Below are 18118 nucleotides of genomic sequence, written 5' to 3'. Positions count from 1 at the left end.
AGGTGCAGGCCCCTTTAACTTTTTTCCCACTACTCTTTGGGTTCCTGGACATGCCCAAGAATTATAAATTTCCTTAGCTACCCTCCCTTAGCAGCTCAGACAGTCCATACCTACTGTGGTAGAGGTAGCCTGGCTAGTGGTCTGCAGCCAGGTGAGAGGCCCTCCACGGTGAGAAATGGCATGCAGGCAGCAGGGCAGGAGCCTAATAACATGCAGCTTCTCCAGAAGTCCCAACAACTGTAGGGAGCCCCTCCAATATCGCTACCATTGCTTACTAAAGTTCCAGTGGGAAGGCCATTTGGGCATCTAGATGTTCAAATGTGTTATCAGAGCTACACTGGACTTCATGGGTAGGTATACTGTTTATGAGCACAATCAAAAGTAGCAGTTATACACAGTTATACACTGTTTTACTGAAGTGGTGATTATCAGCTAGGCATCTATTTAGTAAATTGCAAGTTACAGTTATTCCCTGTCTGATAATTCAGCTAGTTACCTATTGTGGTAAAGTAGGGCTCAACACTCCCCTGACCAGATGTGTAGCACTCAGCACTGCTCTCCACCAGATGTGTAGTACTCAGAACTGCTCTGCACCAGATGTGTAGTACTCAGCACTGCTCTGCACAAGATGTGTAATACTCAGAACTACCCTTCATTGGATGCATTGTACTATGAACTGCCCTGTATCTTATATATAGTACTCAGCACTACTTTGCACCAGATGTGTAGTATTCAGAACTCCCCTTCATTGGATGTATTGTACTATGAACTGCCCCGTATCTCATATGAATTACTCAGCACTTCTTTGCACCAGATGTGTAGTACTCAACACTGCTCTGCGCCAGATGTGTAGTGCTCAGCACTGCGCTGCACCAGATGTGCAATACTCAGAACTCTCCTTCATTGGATGTATTGTACTCTGAACTGCCCTGTATCTCATATATAGTACTCAGCACTGTTTTGCCCCAGATGTGTAGTATTCAGAACTCCCCTTCATTGGATGTATTGTACAATGAAATGCCCTGTATCTCATATATAGTACTCAGCACTGCTCTGCACCAGATGTGTAGTACTCAGCACTGCTCTGCACCAGATGTGTAGTACTCAGCACTGCTCCGCACCAGATGTGTAATACTTAGAACTCCCCATTCATTGGATGCATTGCACTATGAACTGCCCTGTTTCTTATATATATAGTACTCAGCACTGCTCTGCACCAGATGTGTAGTACTCTGCACTGATCTGCACCAGATGTGTAGTACTCAGCACTGATCTGCACCAGATGTGTAGCACTCAGCACTGCTCTGCACCAGATGTGTAGTACTCAGCACTGCTCTGCACCAGATGTGTAATACTCAGAACTCTCCTTCTTTGGATGTATTGTACTATGAACTGCCCTCTGATATATAGTACTCAGCACTGCTTTGCACCAGATGTGTAGTACTCAGCACTGCTCTGCACCAGATGTGTAGTACTCTGCACTGCTCTGCACAAGATATGTAGTACTCAGCACTGCTCTGCACCAGATGTGTAATACTCAGCCCTCCACTTCATTGGATGCATTATACTATCAACTGCCCTGTATCTCATATATAGTACTCAGCACTGCTCTGCACTAGACGTGTAGTACTCAGCACTGCTCTGCGCCAGATGTGTACTACTCTACACTGCTCTGCACCAGATGTGTAGTACTCTGCACTGCTCTGCACCAGATCTGTAATACTCAGAACTCATCTTCATTGGATGTAGTGTACTATGAACTGCCCTGTATTTGATATATAGCACTTAGCACTGCTCTGCACAAGATGTGTAGTACTCAGCACTGCTCTGCACCAGATGTGTAATACTCAGCACTCCCCTTCATTGGTTGTATTGTACTATGAACTGCCCTGTATCTCATATATATTACTCAGCACTGCTCTGCACCAGATGTGTAGTACTCAGCACTGCTCTGCACCAGATGTGTAGTACTCAGCACTGCTCTGCACCAGACGTGTAGTATTCAGCACTTCCTTTTATTGGATGTATTGTACTATGAACTGCTCTGTATCTGATATATAGTACTCAGCACTGCTCTGCTTTGTATGTGTTACGCCCCGTACACAAGATCGGACATTGATCGGACATTCCGACAACAAAACTGTGGATTTTTTCCGTCAGATGTTGGCTCAAACTTGTCTTGCATACACATGGTCACACAAAGTTGGTCGGAAATTGCGAACATCAAGAAAGCGGTGATGTACAACACATACGAAGAGCCAAAAAAAATGAAGTTCAATAGCCAGTGCGGCTCTTCTGCTTGATTCCGAGCATGTGTGGAACTTTGTGCGTCAGAATTGTGTACACACGATCATAATTTATGCGAACGGATTTTGTTGTTGGAAAATTTGAGATCCAGATCTTAAATTTTGTGTGACGGAAATTCCGATGGAGCTTACATGCGGTCGAAATTTCCGACAAAAGGCTCCCATCGAACATTTTCCATCGGAAAATCCGACCATGTGTACGGGGCATATTGCTCAGCATTTGTAGTTTTCAACACTGGTCTGCACCAAATCTGTAGTACAGTCAATGTTCATTTTACAGGTGAATCAGAGCTGTCCTGAGGTCAAATACCAGTAATGTTAGCTTTTGCAAGTGCTAAAAGAGGACAGTAAATGTATTGGGAAAAGTTAATTGTAAATTTGTAAGCGCTAGCTAACATGTGTCATAATCTTCCTTTGACTTATTTAAACTAACTGCTACTTACAAGGTAAATCTGTTTCGTGGAAAAAATATAGGAAATTGAAAAAAAAAAAAAAAACAATACAGCATAATAAATTGTGACACAATTCCTATTGTAATTCAATGTTATTAAAAAGTACATTTCCTTTTCTATTTGCAGCACTGTAATTTTCTGTAACATTCAATGCAATATGGCTCCTGTAGGCGTCCTGTACCCCTCAGAAATGTCACTTCCTGCTTGTGTGATTGACTCACTGATTTTCCTAGAAGTCTGCACTAGGATATAAGCCAGATTTATTTTTGGGAGAGATGCTCCTAAAGGGGTTAATCACTTCTAATGGGATGTCGACCCGTCAACTTCTTTCATTAGAGCTCTGGACGTGCATCAGCTGATCAGTGGTGCAAAAGATACTCCCATTCAGAATCAGTGTCCAAAAGACATAGAAGAACAAACAGCTTTTTCTTCAAAGCAGAAAGTTTGTTAAAACATAGATGATCACCCAAAGGGGATTGTTTTTTTCTCAATATAAGTGGAGTTACAGAAAGTTGCTGAAACAACAAAAAGTTTTGAGGATAACACTCAGAATACTCCAGCCAGATGGTGGGAGATTCACACTCTCATTAATATGTATGCTTAGAGAGCCTGTACAAATATTTTTAACGATGGTCATGTTTTTGGTCTCAGTCCATAGCCTTTCTGGCAGATTGTGGTATGTGGTTAAAACTGTCTGTGGTTAGTGGTATGAAAGTACTTCACAATAAGACAGTCACAATAAGACAGTGAGAATTTAATGAGAAGTTCAAGGTGTCAAGTAGTAGCAATCACTATTCTCTTATAAATGATATGACTGTTAATATGAACTCTCTGAGTGTAAGAACTATCTCACAGGGACACTGTAAGTGTACTCACTGAAGCTTTCAATATCACCAGCTTATTATTTACAATATTTTTTTGTAAATGAGAAGAAGCAAGAAGCTTGCAGTAGGTAGGTATCTTTGGGAAGTATTCTTCTGCTTTGCAATAAGAGATTCTCAGATCAGAAGATTACTGACAAAGGAGGTGCGGTGGACTGGTAAGCTACAACGGCCGGAGGACAGGACCGCAATCTACAATAATGGGCATGGAGAGTGCCAAAAAGCGCCCTCACAAGCTCACCTACACAGCGGGTCCTCCTCTGGCACATCTAGCCCTTCTACCAGAAGCCTGGAAAAATCCAAACTGAGGATGGAATCCCATGTCAGGCAGCATGGTGATCCTGACACGGAGGTAAGCGAGCCACAGGGAAACCATACCACACAGTCCCAACACCTGACTGACCCCATAGCAGACTTCCCAACAGCAGACAGACCCATAGAAATGTTGCTGTCCCTCAGATCCTCACTTCAGGCTGATATGGTGAAGGGGATTAACCAATGCCACAAGGAGGTTCAAGCTATTGGTCAGAGTAGATTGGGTCAAACAACAGATGGATGACTACACATCCACATACAACACCAAGGTGGACGCACACACGGCCAAGGGAGAGGCTATAACGTGGTTAAATGATAATGTCGTAGACATAGAGGACGGGTCTAGAAGGAACAACATTAAGCTGAGGGGTGTCCCAGAGTCTGTTCCAGCTACCCAGCTTCTACAATATGTCCATGCTTTATTCTCCACACTGGTACCTGCATTGACAACACAGGATTTCATATTGGACAGAATCCACAGAATTCCAAAACCATCTTTCCTTCCAGAAGGAACTCCAAGAGACATACTATTGAGAGTCCACTTCTACTACGTGAAAGAACAGATCCTGCAGGCATCACACAGACCTGATAACATCCCTCCACAGTATACTGAAGTACAACTACTTCCAGATGTCTCCAGGCACACACTGCAAAGACGCCGCAATCCGGCGACCATTACGAAGGCCTTAAGAAACCACAAAATCCCACACAAATGGAGATACCCTGCAATGCTTTCTATTACACATAATGGGACTACAAAGTCTATTACAACAATGGAAGAAGGAATTACAGTCCTACGTCAATGGGGGATACTTCCAGACCAGGCCTTACAATCCAACTCTGCTCCACAGCCACAACCGATCCAAAATGAATGACAAGTGGTATCACATAAGTTCTCCAACAAAAAACATACCAGTGGCAGCTCTTAACCGAAACACAATGTTACCTACAATTCTCTCCAGATATAGGAGTTTTCAGTTTAGTCTCCTTTTACCCCGTTACTGCATTCAGCAGACACATCTACACTCGGATCCGTTGTAAGATCCCTTTTTTTTAATCTACAGTTAACTTTCTATTCCTTTTGTTTTTTCTGTTATTTATTTGTTACACACAGCAATATTTATCGCATGGAACATTTACCTACTGAGGAAGACAAGTCCCTCCTAACCTCACAACAAGATGCAGAGGATCCCACAAACAGACCCCATGGTCACAGTGAGTACTTACACCATGTTACCACCCATCAATCCTTACAATACCATAAATGACTATCACATGCCTGTCAATCAATGCCCGAGGCCTGAACCACCCGGCTAAGAGATTTTCCATATGGAAAGAGGCCTGTAGACACAGGGCGGACATCCTCTGTATACAGGAAACCCACTTCCAGAAAAATAAAACCCCAAATTGCTCACACAGAGAATACCCCCATGTATTTATGGTGTGTACACCCGGCTGCAAGAAAGGAGGTGTAATGCTATCTTTAAGGAACTCTCTATCTTTCCAACTTAAAGAATCATTCATAGATGAATGGGGCAGATACATCATCATAATAGGAGACATAAACTCCAAACCGTATACGCTTGTAACACTGTATGCATCGAACACCGACCAAATCCGCTTCTTAAAGAAAGTGATCAAAAGAATCAACTCTATGTAGTATGGAAACCTCTTCATAGGAGGTGACTTTAACCTGGTTTCAGACCCCAAACTGGACACTACTTTGGGCAAATCAAATGGCACTGCATCCCTCCATACTCTTCTACACACAGAGGAATTGTTTGATGCATGGAGATGCCTTCATGCCAAAGAGAGAAACTGCACCTTTTTCTCCCCTAGGCACTGTTCTTACTCATGCATAGATATGTTTCTAAATGACAAGTGGCTTATGCAACATGTTCATGCCACACTAATACGTGATATAACGCGGTCTGACCAAACTGCAATATCAATGTTTATTGCTGAACAGGGTGTCTCTTCCTCATCCCCCATTTGGCGCTGCAATGTTAGGCTCCTACAAGAACCTCAAACACTTCCTGTGATCTCTCAGCATCTCTGGGACTTTTTCCAAAACAACTGCACATCTGTGACAGACCCAATAGCTCTATGGAATGCTTACAAAGCTTACATGAGAGGCATAAATACAGTTAGGGGCCAGAGAGAAAAAACACCACACTATCAAACTTAACAATCTACTATCTGATATACATACACTAGAAGCCCTAAACAAAGCATCTCCAACAACCGCTCTGGCAAATACACTTTCTAAACTCAGAGAAAACCTGAGAGAGCTTCTGACACAACAATATGACAAACATCTTAGACGCCTACAATAAGGATCCTATGCCAATGCCAACAGGGCAGGGAAATACCTGGCTAACAGAATCAAGGCAGCTCATGCAAAAACTAGAATGGCACATCTGATACATACCACCCTGCGCCACAAAATCACTAACCCGCAAGATATAGCGAACCAATTTGCCGAATACTATGGAGCACTGTACAACCTACACACAGACACCTCAACCCCACAACCAACCACAGATAACATACAACAATTCCTACAGAGAACTCCCATCACTGTGGGAAGATCAGATTAAAGAATTGGATTCTCCATTCACCACCCAAGAAATTGAAACAATCACAACACTACTAAATGGTAAATCACCGGGACCGGATGGTTTCACAAATTAATACTACAAAACATTCGAAGAAATTCTCACTCCACACATGCAATCGATCTTCACAAGAGCAGTAGAATTTTCTACTGTACCTTCCCCCGGAGATGGTGAGAGCCCACATAGTCACTTTACCCAAACCTGGGAAAGACCCAACCACCCCAGCCCACTTTAGGCCAATATCCCTTCTAAACTCAGATATCAAAATATACGCAAAAATACTAGCCAAACGATTAACAGATATTGTTCCCTATATTATACAGTGCGGCCAGATGGGATTTGTGAGGTGGAGACAAACCTCAGATGCTACCAGAAGAATCATTAATGTTATTCACCATGCTTTAAACACCCAAACGCCTTCTCTGCTACTATCCATAGACATAGAGAAGGCATTCGACAGGGTCCACTGGACATACATGAAAATGGTACTAGCCAAATTCGGCTTCAAAGGTCCAATACTCACTGCAATATTGGCTCTATATTCCTGCCCATCAGCACACCCTTTAACATATCCAAAGGAACTCGCTAAGGTTGTCCCCTCTCCCCTACAATATTTAATTTAATAACAGAACCCTTAGCTGAAACTATCATAACACATGTCCCAATCATGGGTTTGCAGTTCGGCTCCAATAAGCACATCATAAATTTATTTGCAGATGATGCCCCTATTAACAAACCCACTTACCTCCCTCGTACACAAAAGCCCACAAAATACTGACGGACTTTGGAGTAGTATCTTATTATAAAGTCAATTTCACCAAATCCTTAATCCTAGACATGGGAGTCTCACAAACCACAAATAAATTGTTACAAGACATTCTACCTTACATGTGGAATAAAAAGGGTAACTCGTACCTAGGAATCACCCTAACTAACACAACCTCATCTTTAGCAGATGCCAATCTTAAACCATTTATAGCCATATATAGACTAGAACAACAACTAAATGATATCTCAAGAAGAGAACTATCCTGGTTACGCAAAATAGTGGCATTTAAAATGTCCATCTTACCACAAATTCTGTACATCTTCCGTGCTTACCAATTCCCATACGCCCTCAATACCTCCGCACCATGTCCAGCATCATATGGAAATTCATATGGGGAGGTAAAAAAAGCTAGATGTCCACGAAACAACCTTATCCCACATAAAAGAGTAGGGGGCGCAGGACTAGCAGACATCCAAGACTACCTATGTGCAATGAGATTAGACCAACTTAAACACTAGTTTCATAGCACAGACAGCCCACTATGGGTATTAATAGAAAAAAACACTGATCCCGATAAGCAACCCATTAACATTTCTACTGGGTGACATATGGGAACCTTGGGAAACTGGCGTTTACCCCCTTCCATACAAGTGTCCATACAAGCGTGGAGATTCCTCCTAAAACACAACCAAACTGACACACACGAGGTAGAATACAAATTCCAGATCAGTCTCCTAGAAGCAAAGACTCCGTATAGACTTGCCACATTTTTCCCAGACTCATCCCCCTTATGCTTGAGAAAGTGTGGACAAACTGGAAACCTGCTACACACAATATGGGAATGCCCGAGCATAACAAGCCTTTGGAACAAAACGTTACAGATGTTATCAATCACAGGGATCTTAACACCTCCAAACCCAGCACTGGTAATCATTAATATGTGAATAGAAAAATTCCCTTCCGAATATAGACCAGTCATCACCCACATATTTCTGGCAACTCCACAAAACAACTTATTGTTTTGTGGAGGCGAGAGCGGAGAGTGAAAACATATGAGAGTTTTTGGCTTTCCAGTCTGGCTGCCTAGCATCTGAGTTCCAACCTCAGCATCATTGGCACGATTCTTGGATCCGTTCTGGGAGCTCTCCGGATTCCCTGGATCGTTTTGGCCATCTCTTGATTCGGCTATCCTCGCCTTGCTGATTTGTTGTCGCTGACATTCGAGTCCACTTTTTCCGGTTAGAGCATATACCCCTTATCTTGGGTGGAGGACACACTATCCCTGAAGTTCTACATGTCTGCTGAGGCCTCAATATCCCACTTCTGAACAACCACTTTCCGTGGTGGATTTTTTAATGTTTGTCACAAGATTGTTTCACCTTTGGGACTTTCTCATCTGTGTTTCCACTTATTTTACAAATGTTCTGTTGTACTCATTATATTTGGGACTGATATTTTTTATTTTTTCACTTTTACATACAATATTTTGTTATATTGTTTAATGTTTATGTTTTAGCGCTACTTTTTTACCAATCCTTTGCATTTGGTTTTTCAAATACCAACTTCAGTTCCTATGCTTGAATTTTAATCAAATTTTGTGAATTGTCTCACCAGCCAGAATAGTATAATTCTGTCCAGTTGGTTTTCCAATCCAGACACCCTTGACAGACACAATATGGTGTTTTCACCATTTGGTTTTCACCACTGCAGTCAAACCAATATGACTTGGTCAAGACTGTGATTGGATAGTAAAGGAACAGCAGCTCACTAAGTAAGTTTTCTCTGTGCTCTCTTCTCCAATTAACAAGCTCTATTTGCTGGAAACACAGCATTGTGCAGTGCAGTACATTCTGATAAGTTTATAGTTCTGCCCATTTTTCTACTAATATGAAAACTGATGTATACGGATTACAGGAAGCTAATGTAAATCTTGGATTACAATGTAAAATGCACTAATAAATGCAAAATGTTAAATGCAATAATTTTGAATGAAGTCTGAAAATCTAAAAATGAAAACCACCTAAATTACATATATGGGGGTCAATCTTCTTTATGGCAACACTTCCAAACTAGCTGTAGCATATGCCACACTGCCTTCTACATCTCTATACTATTGCCTGAATGTAAAAGGGCCTTACAGACCAGTAATGAGGTACAAGTGAGGCTGTACCAGAACGCAGCTTCAATAATGAAGGTTGATATTATGATAGTATGATTTATAGTTCAAGTGGCAGTTTTCTAAACTCAAATGTTTTGTTAAGGATTCAAAGACTTGAACTTGTTAGGAAATAGATTAGAAAACAACTATACAAGTCATTAATAAACCCTACATGCATGTAGCATATACACAGATTATAACTAGGCATGTTTGCTAAATGTTAAGTGATTAATCAATTAATCTATCCTCAGTCATAGCATCAAAGAGTTTCTACCCTTAGAAAATGTCATTCTGTATTACTTTGGGTGTGGCTGTGGCAATACTTTTAAGGATCAGTCTATCCAAAACTGATATTTCAGCATTTGGCAGGTTTAAAAAATGTGCATTTTCCCCAGCACACCTGAGTACAATAATAAAAACCCAACACCTATAACCAAGACTGCTGTAGCTTGCCTCAAGCCGTGACTTCATTTACAACCTTCCACTGCAATTCTCTTCCCTGTTGGCAGCATCTGTGTAATAAGCAGATACAGGAGCTGAATAAGTCAATATTTTGAGCTCATCCAGTCTCAGGAGATGACCGAATATAACTCTATGGTTGCTCACTGTATCCTTATGAAAAGGGAAACACTGAATTCCTGTACAGTTTGAAAACATTAGTTTCACAGACTGAGCCTTTACTACTGCTTAAGTTTGACAGCTGAATCAAAGGAAGTAGAATTTAGTATTGGGAGGGGTAGGCCTTAGTACTTGGAGGGACTTAATATCAGCTTTGCCAGAAATTGAGGACCCATATACAACCTGGACTTAGACTCCAATAGGGCTCCATGGTATATCAGATTTTGTTGGAAGACCAACACGGATACCTAAAGGTTCCACAAGGCACCAAAAGACATTTTTGCCCTGGTTAGGTTAACTTCATATATAAATATTTACAATTTTAATAACTCTGATGTATGAAAAAGAGGTTTTTGCTTTGGAGATTTGTGATGGCCTTATATAAGCTACACATCTTTATATAAGTTACGTCATTTTCATCATGCCATGTCAACTTCTGCTATGATCAGAATGGAAGTGCTTTTGATTGAATATTGTATTTTTATTTCATTTTCAAATTTAAAGATAAACCCAACTAATTTTTTAAAGTGCCTTTTCTTCTGTTCCCTGTCATCATTCCCAGGCATTTCCACAGTATTTTATGGCCGTTGTGGTCTTTATTGATAGGTATAACATGCCTTTTTTCATTACAGGAATCCTAAAACATATGGAATTTGACAGCTATGTTTGGCTTAAAGTCAAACTAAGCATAAAATCTCATCTGTAGCATTTTGAAGACCGTGCTTTTCTACTAAGAATGAATCATGCCATTCAGTGGGTTGTGAGATAAGGCTGGTGAAATCTTATTTCTGAATGACAAATCTACCTTAGCTCATACACATTTTAGTAATGTGTGTCCTTACAATCATTAACAAATGAGCTTATTTTACAAAAAGAAACAGTAAAGCTGTAATCATTTAATTGCATAGTTCAAGTGAAAAAGAAAAAACACAAAAATATTTGATTCAAGAAGTGGAGGACAATGTTTGATTGGCCTGGATAGGTCCCTGTATGTTGTTGGCATTTGAAGGCCATTAGTGGATAAAGTGAACAATGTTATTTTAGGTCTTTCTGGAAAAGAGGCTGCTAGTGACTTGTATTCAAATTTTTATAGGAATATTCCCATGGCCATGGCAGGATAGGTATCAGGGCTAGAGATGACTAATTGGCCTAGCTGAAACGCCATGTCAACACTGGTTGCCTCATTTATTTCATTTATGCAGCAGTGGAAGCATCATCGTAGCATTTTAGGCTAAAAAATACTTTCTTATTCTCTACTTTGCAAGGAGAGAAGTCTCTGTATACAATATATGTAGGTGTTATTAGTTTGTGAGGCCCTGGATAACATTTTGCATCAGGGCTCACAGAAGCTAAAGAATACCTCCACATTTCATATACATTATCTTTTTTTAATAACCAGGCAACTTTTCATAAATGACCTTATACTGCTACCTATGTCTGGAGTTATGTGTGATGAGTCCTGTATTGCACAAAACTTACTGTATGTAATCACCTTGGAGAGAAGGCAATAATCTCACCCTTAAGTTTAGCTATGTCCAGCTCCCATGATATGGTATTCTAGACAGTCATTTATAGAAAGAAGAATGAACATCTACAGGGATCCCTATTGATGTCATTGCTCTTGTTCTCTTCTAATGGGTCTTTTGACACTATGCAGTACAGACTGGAGATGGGTTAAACTCAAACAAAATAAGTCTTCACTGGCCTGAGCCACCAATGACAGCTGTCAGAGCATAGATTAAAAAAAGCAGTGGTAATAAGATATTTTCAAATTTGCTGGTTGTCTAAAGATCTTTCAAAAGCACAGATGGTTATTGAAAGTATATTAATACTTTAAATGTTTCTTCTGCTCATCATTATTAGCTTTGTCTCATCAATGGTCACCTCCACTGCCCTTATTTGATGAACGCAATTTAAATAACTGTCTAGTTATCTAATGCTGCCTACACTTAAGGATTGGATGTCTACTGGAATGCTGTCATGTGCTTTATTAAAATACTACAACCAGCATATTTTCACATTACAGCAAAACTGACATGTCACCTTATCTTTCTGCAATATTCTTTGTAAAACATGAGACGATTTAGCTCCTAATATTGTTGGTGTGCTCCTTAAGGGCCTTTGCATGTGAAGTCTTCCACATCCCCCTTAGGCTTCTTCTCCAACCTCTTTGCCTTGACAAACATGGCAGGTAAGGATTTTCTTCTTTAGCAGACATGTAAAGCGTAAATGTCTCATCTGAAGCACAATCTGCCCTTCCACTATATGCTGTGATGAAAAACTACAAGCCTTGTGGGATTAGGGTCTCCCAATTAAAGATGGTTATGCTTTAATAACCTTTATATGCACATTTAGAAATCTTTACATTTTCTCAATTAAAACGTCTGTGATGTTCACCGGCCTAAATAAAATAAACTGCATCTTATGTAACCTTTAAGTCTGTAATAGCATGCTTTTATCTGCTGTTGTTACAGGTCAAACATCTGCATTGAACATCTACTCTTAATTACAGCAATGTATGTTTGGCCCAGGGCTGTCTTGCAAAGGAAATCAGAGCTACAGTATATTTTTTATTGTAGCTAACTTACTTTATTGTTCGTTCTGTTCAAGGCCCAAAAGCCAGCACTCCACTATGGTAACTAGCTAGTTGAAAAGAGTGATGACTACCCCTGGTGGTTCATGCAATACAACATGTTCATATTCTTGTTTCGTTTTACATTCACTAGGCATGAGAAGAATAATAATGTTTCTTTAACATAACCACACTCTGTGAACATCACAGACCTAAACATGCCATTTTGGCATTGGAAATAGCCAATAAATGCAAGATGATATTATCTTTATCCGAGGCACTACTAGATGCAGATTAGAGCTACTCTACAAATAAGGAACACTTGAAATGAGCACAGACGAATTGCACAGCCTGCCCTCCAGAATGTAACATCTTCAAAGGTCTGGTGCTATAACGAATCCTAGATACACTTTCAGTAGACTATAGTTAATTAATCTGTTACCTCTAATATGCATTGATAATCTTATGATGGTATGTTGGGTGTGGATGCTGGCAAACCTCAGGTGACTCATTTGTTAAAATAACTTTAAAATGGTTGGTTCAAATACAAACCATTGTGTTTTCATCAGGTATCGGACTCCTTTTTTTATATTTTCAATCACATATGTCACAAGGCACAGCCTGATGAGCGATAAAGAACCTACAATGTACTATCAGAAAAGGGAGATACATAAGCACTATCACTGGCAGCTTACCACAGTCCCTAGAGTATGGGCTATCATGATGTGAAGGGCAGCAAGCCGGTCATTTTTATCTGTAGTCACAGGACAGACAGGGGTCCATTATAACTAGCATTTGAACAGCAGCTGGAACAAAGCAACAAAGTGGCTGGAATAAACAAGGTTTTACAATAGGCTTTTCACCCATTGTATTGTGCATCACTAGAGCAGGGGATAGATACAGATGTTCGTCTGGAAAAATCAACATCTCCATATGCTGCAACTTAACAATTAGGCAAAAGCAGCCTAACTTGTGTCCTGGTGTTGAAACGCTTCCTCTGACAAAGCTTAAATGAATCAGAACATTCCATCTGTGTTCAAAAGGGCACTGTCCCTATTCAGATCTCAGCCACCCTTGTTGAGAAGGCATTTTGTCAATCTGAGGTTAGCAGGATTACTCCTGTTCTACCCAAAGTCAATGCCTGCCCTTCTCTGCACTTCTTTAAAATTCATCTTGTGTTAACAACTCTCTGCTGCCTCTAGAAAGCTCCCAGTGACCACAATGAGATTGTTAATATGTTGCAGTTGCTCCATGAGCCCGACTGCTGCCATTTGCATTTTATTTTCTTGCACAACAGAGGGTGTTGCCATCCATTAATTATTTATTAATCATGATTCTGTCTGGTCTCTACACAGCAGTGATCCAGAGGAACCGAGCCTGGAAATTCATGGTCCTCCCATTGAATTGTTAGAAGGTACTAAATTAGGGTGCGACATAGCACAAAAATAAGAAAGATGTGATAAGATTACGACTTAAATTGCTTTAGCGAAATAAAATAAGCAAAGAGACAGCTGCTTCTGCTATGGCTCATTAAGCTAAAATCATGCATTATGTTTTTCTTCCACACTTTAGCATGGGGGGAAAAAATTAAATAAATAAATAAGTTGTGCAAATTACCTGATAGGTAAATGTTTGCACAGAACGAGAACGACCTGCATGGAATGAAAATGTGTACTCCGTTCGCACATCTTAATGACTGGAGAATAACAACGCGGTGTTCTAATGTGTTATACACAGTTAACTAGAATGCTGACTGACCCATTTCCTAGAAGTGTGGCCTGCATCCGACTGAGATGATCCACACACCCCTGGGGCAGAAATCAAGCGAAATGAAATCATACCCAGCCAAATGCCATAGACGTGAAAGGCAGATGTAACTCACACAACACAGATACCAAGATAGATACACTGCAGTTTATCTGTCATTAACTGATTATCTCAATGGTTGCAAAAACCATCCCCCAACTCCCCCAACCCTCGCTGCATATAAGTCCTCTGAAAATGCCTCTCCTGGTCACCGCCGTAGAGTTATTGCCTTGTTTGCTATGTTGATTTACGAACAGCTTTTCCCAATTTTCCATTTTTTCCATGTCAGTTCAGTATCATTTTCTCAGCAGATGGGTTTATGTATCCTGAGGCTTGCGAACAAATGGATTTAATCAAGGAAAAATAAACTAAAAAGAATAAAAAAAAAACATTTAAATGAATAAATGTCATTACAGGATCCTCTAGCAAAATAATCACAGATTATCATCCAAGAGACACAGCTGGGATTACCCTTTCATGAAATGATATTCAATAGCTTTCACTGTCATACACATCTAGGAGGCATGCAGAGAATTTCTGAAATCCCTTTAAAAAAAAAAATAATGACACTAGAAATCCTATTTTTTACTTATTCGGAGGACTGCTGGGGTTATCAGGATTTCTTGCTTGTCCTTGTCCCAAATAACCTTCATAGGTTGCAGGGTTCTCGTGTGAAAGGTTACAACCATTTCTCAGTGCAAGCATCATCCATACATATCAGGCTTGATGCTAATATTTTGAACACCAAAAAGCCAAGAAACATTGTTCAAGAAAACCAGATGTGAAACAATGACTATACCAAAAAGCATATCTGTATATAGATGAAAATGTAGCCTTTCTGCGTGCTCCCAGCCATCCTTTTTTTTTTTCTCATCAATTACAGGATGGCTAGAAAAGTAGCAATAATTCTAGTTATTCAAGCAATCTTGTGCTAGCATTTTCCAGAGATGCTGATACATAAGTGTGTTTAGAACGTGCAACCATAAAATAAATTTAAGCATAACGACAACTCCATCTACATAACATATCTAGGAATGTATTAGTGACCTGAATCACCTATATGATTGGAAAAAAACAGGATATTGTCTATGTGCAGGTTTTATTATCACGTCAATATTATCCGATCACTGCTATTTTTTCTCATTGCAGAGATTTTACACCTCCCTGGGTAATGAGATTTTTAGACTTGCTGCAGAGTCCAACATGCATCAATAAAATAGTAGGTATTCATTTGATATTTTCAACAAATGGAAACTTAAGGACACACATTTAAGCAGATCTGCAGTGACAGTGCAGTAGTTTCACTGTAGCTTAAAATGAAAAAGTTAACCCATCACTAGCTTAAGACACCTGCAACGTGCTGCCATGTGGAGAAGGCAGATGCACCCCGGCGGTGCGAGAGTTAAAACTCTTTCCCAGGAGCATTGATACATTCCGCTCTTTTACATGAAAGCTTCTGCATATTCCTCAGCCCTTTCCACACCCAAGCCAGTATGAAAGGGCAGCACATTACTTTTTAAAAATGTTTTTATTTTTTTGGGGCATTTTCTACTTACGATATTTGGGCATAGTGGTAGTTTCCAGAGTAGTAGACTCCTGAAACCGAGACTGTGTCCAAGACTGGGTGGAAACATGGAGATAAATTTTATAGGTAGAGGTAGAATATTCCGTGGTGGGCCAGATGGGCATTGGCTGGGTGCTTGGGGTCCCTGGAAGTGGGCGTGACACAAAAGTGGTCGTGCTAGGGGGGACAGTGGTGGAGAGAATTGTAGGAGGGGCAACCGTATGGCGCACAGTTGTGGTTCTAGGGTTTGGCCGGATGGGCACTCTGCTTCCTGGGATACGAGTTGGCGCCCGGGTGGTAGTGGTTAAACGGGTGCTAATTTGATTAGGAGTCCTTGTCGTGGTGGTGGTGGTTGTAGTCTCCATACTTTTTGGAAAAGAGCTCGGTTTCGAAAGGAAAATTGGGTCCTGGCCGATACCCTTGGAATCCATTAAATCGGGAGGGACATAATCCTTCACAGAACCCACTACGATCCACTTTAAAAGCATAAGACTCAGACCCAAGCCAATGAATCCAATTAAGAGAGGCACTACACATAGCCACGTCTGTTGCCTGTTCCACACAATGCAGTCACTACACCGCACCTCTCGAGGGTTTGGTGCCCCATCCTCTTCTTCTGTAGTGTTTCCACCTGCAGCCTCTTCAGCAGCTGCTGGACGTACAGGTGGTGAGGTGGAGGCAGCCCCTTCGCTCATCCTATATTCCTTTCACCCCCCAAAATACATGAGCGTCGAGAAGCTGGATCATCAGCACTTAAGTAGGCTCCCCACAAGGAAGGGATATCAATCCCAGCATTCAAATGTCACAGATAATTAACAAACAAACATTCCTCCATTAGATTCTCGTACAAAGCATAAAGAAAACAAAAAACAAAAAAAAAAAACAGTGCTGAATCAGCTAAAAAAATGCCATCCATCCAGGATTTAACGTGATATTCATCCGAGCATCTCTTCACTTTGCTCTCCTCTCTCGCCTGCCTCCTGTGCAGATACACCAGCCTTCTTTTTTTTTCTTTTTTTTTCCAAGCATCCGTGTGTCCCCCCCTTTTCGTCTATTCGATTAGGCACATTCCTCTACACAGGAGCTGCCTTTTCTCTCTCCTCCGCTTCTCTCTTAGCTAGAGAACAGATGCACCAGCGTTCTTCGGCTGTTTCTTTCAAAGGCGACAGAGCAGCAAAATGCACCTGTTATTCAGCAGTCCCTGCAACCAACCCTTGGCCAGCACTTTAAGAGAGAGACCAATCCGAAGCTAGAGCTAAGGAGAGTCTGAGCTGTGTGAGCCAGCAGCAGTAGCAGTATAGACACCAGCATAAGCATTTAACAGAACACAAAATAAGCCATAGGGGGAAAAAAAACAGCTTCCGACGCGCAGTATGTATGCATGAATATATGCATACACATATACATCCATTTAGGCTGGGCTTTTAAAAAAGAAGAAATAAAAATGAATTGGATAGAAAGCTGCTTTGGAAGCCTTTGCAGCATCAATTGGATATGCTTCTAGCAGAGCAAAAGGCAGACTGGCTTTGGAAAAAAAAAAAAAAAAGAAAATGAAAAAGGCACCTCCCCCTAATGCCTAATGGTAGTTTCTTAATGCGTACAAGATAAATAAATGATCCAGGAAAATCCCTCAGGAATAGTCTGGCAAAACCTTGTTTTATTTTTTTTTTTTAACAGGTTTGAAGACCCTCCTATCACTGCTAATATAATAAATGGTTGTGGTCTTTTGCACTCTGAGAAGGCACGTTACACAGAGACCTGCGAGGGACGCAATGTGATGAGCTGCTCCAGCGTGTGAACGTTTTCCAATCTGTAGTTGTATGTCCATGAACGTGCGTCTGTACAGATCAAATACCTACACCACTCTAACGCTTGTCATACACTAGTGGAATTTCCTTTTAAATTTTTCTTTTTAAAGGATAAGTTCACCGTTTCTTAAAAAAAAAATAAAGTAATAAAATAAATAAATGCATATATTTGTGCAGGAAAAAAATGTGCATTCTTTATTTATTTTGTTCACGTGAGCCTGCAGAGCATTGCACCTGCGATTAGTGGATTG

General features: G+C 40.6%; 1 protein-coding gene across 2 annotated transcripts in view; it reads right to left on the bottom strand.

Moving 5' to 3' along the window:
* Positions 1–17605, bottom strand: part of NRG3 (neuregulin 3) — a 1498269-nt gene extending 1480664 nt beyond the window's left edge. For both annotated transcript variants that reach the window (XM_073596886.1, XM_073596885.1), the window contains exon 1: positions 16052–17605. In XM_073596886.1, coding sequence (XP_073452987.1) covers positions 16052–16754 — 703 coding nt within the window. In that variant the 5' untranslated portion in view covers positions 16755–17605. The remainder of the gene's footprint in view (positions 1–16051) is intronic.
* Positions 17606–18118: the final 513 nt, after the last annotated feature.

Source organism: Aquarana catesbeiana, linkage group LG08 (assembly GCF_042186555.1).
Source record: "Aquarana catesbeiana isolate 2022-GZ linkage group LG08, ASM4218655v1, whole genome shotgun sequence".
In the NCBI taxonomy this organism is placed as follows: domain Eukaryota; kingdom Metazoa; phylum Chordata; class Amphibia; order Anura; family Ranidae; genus Aquarana; species Aquarana catesbeiana.
The sequence above is the reverse complement of the archived record's forward strand: the minus strand, read 5'-3'. Positions and strand labels throughout refer to the sequence as shown.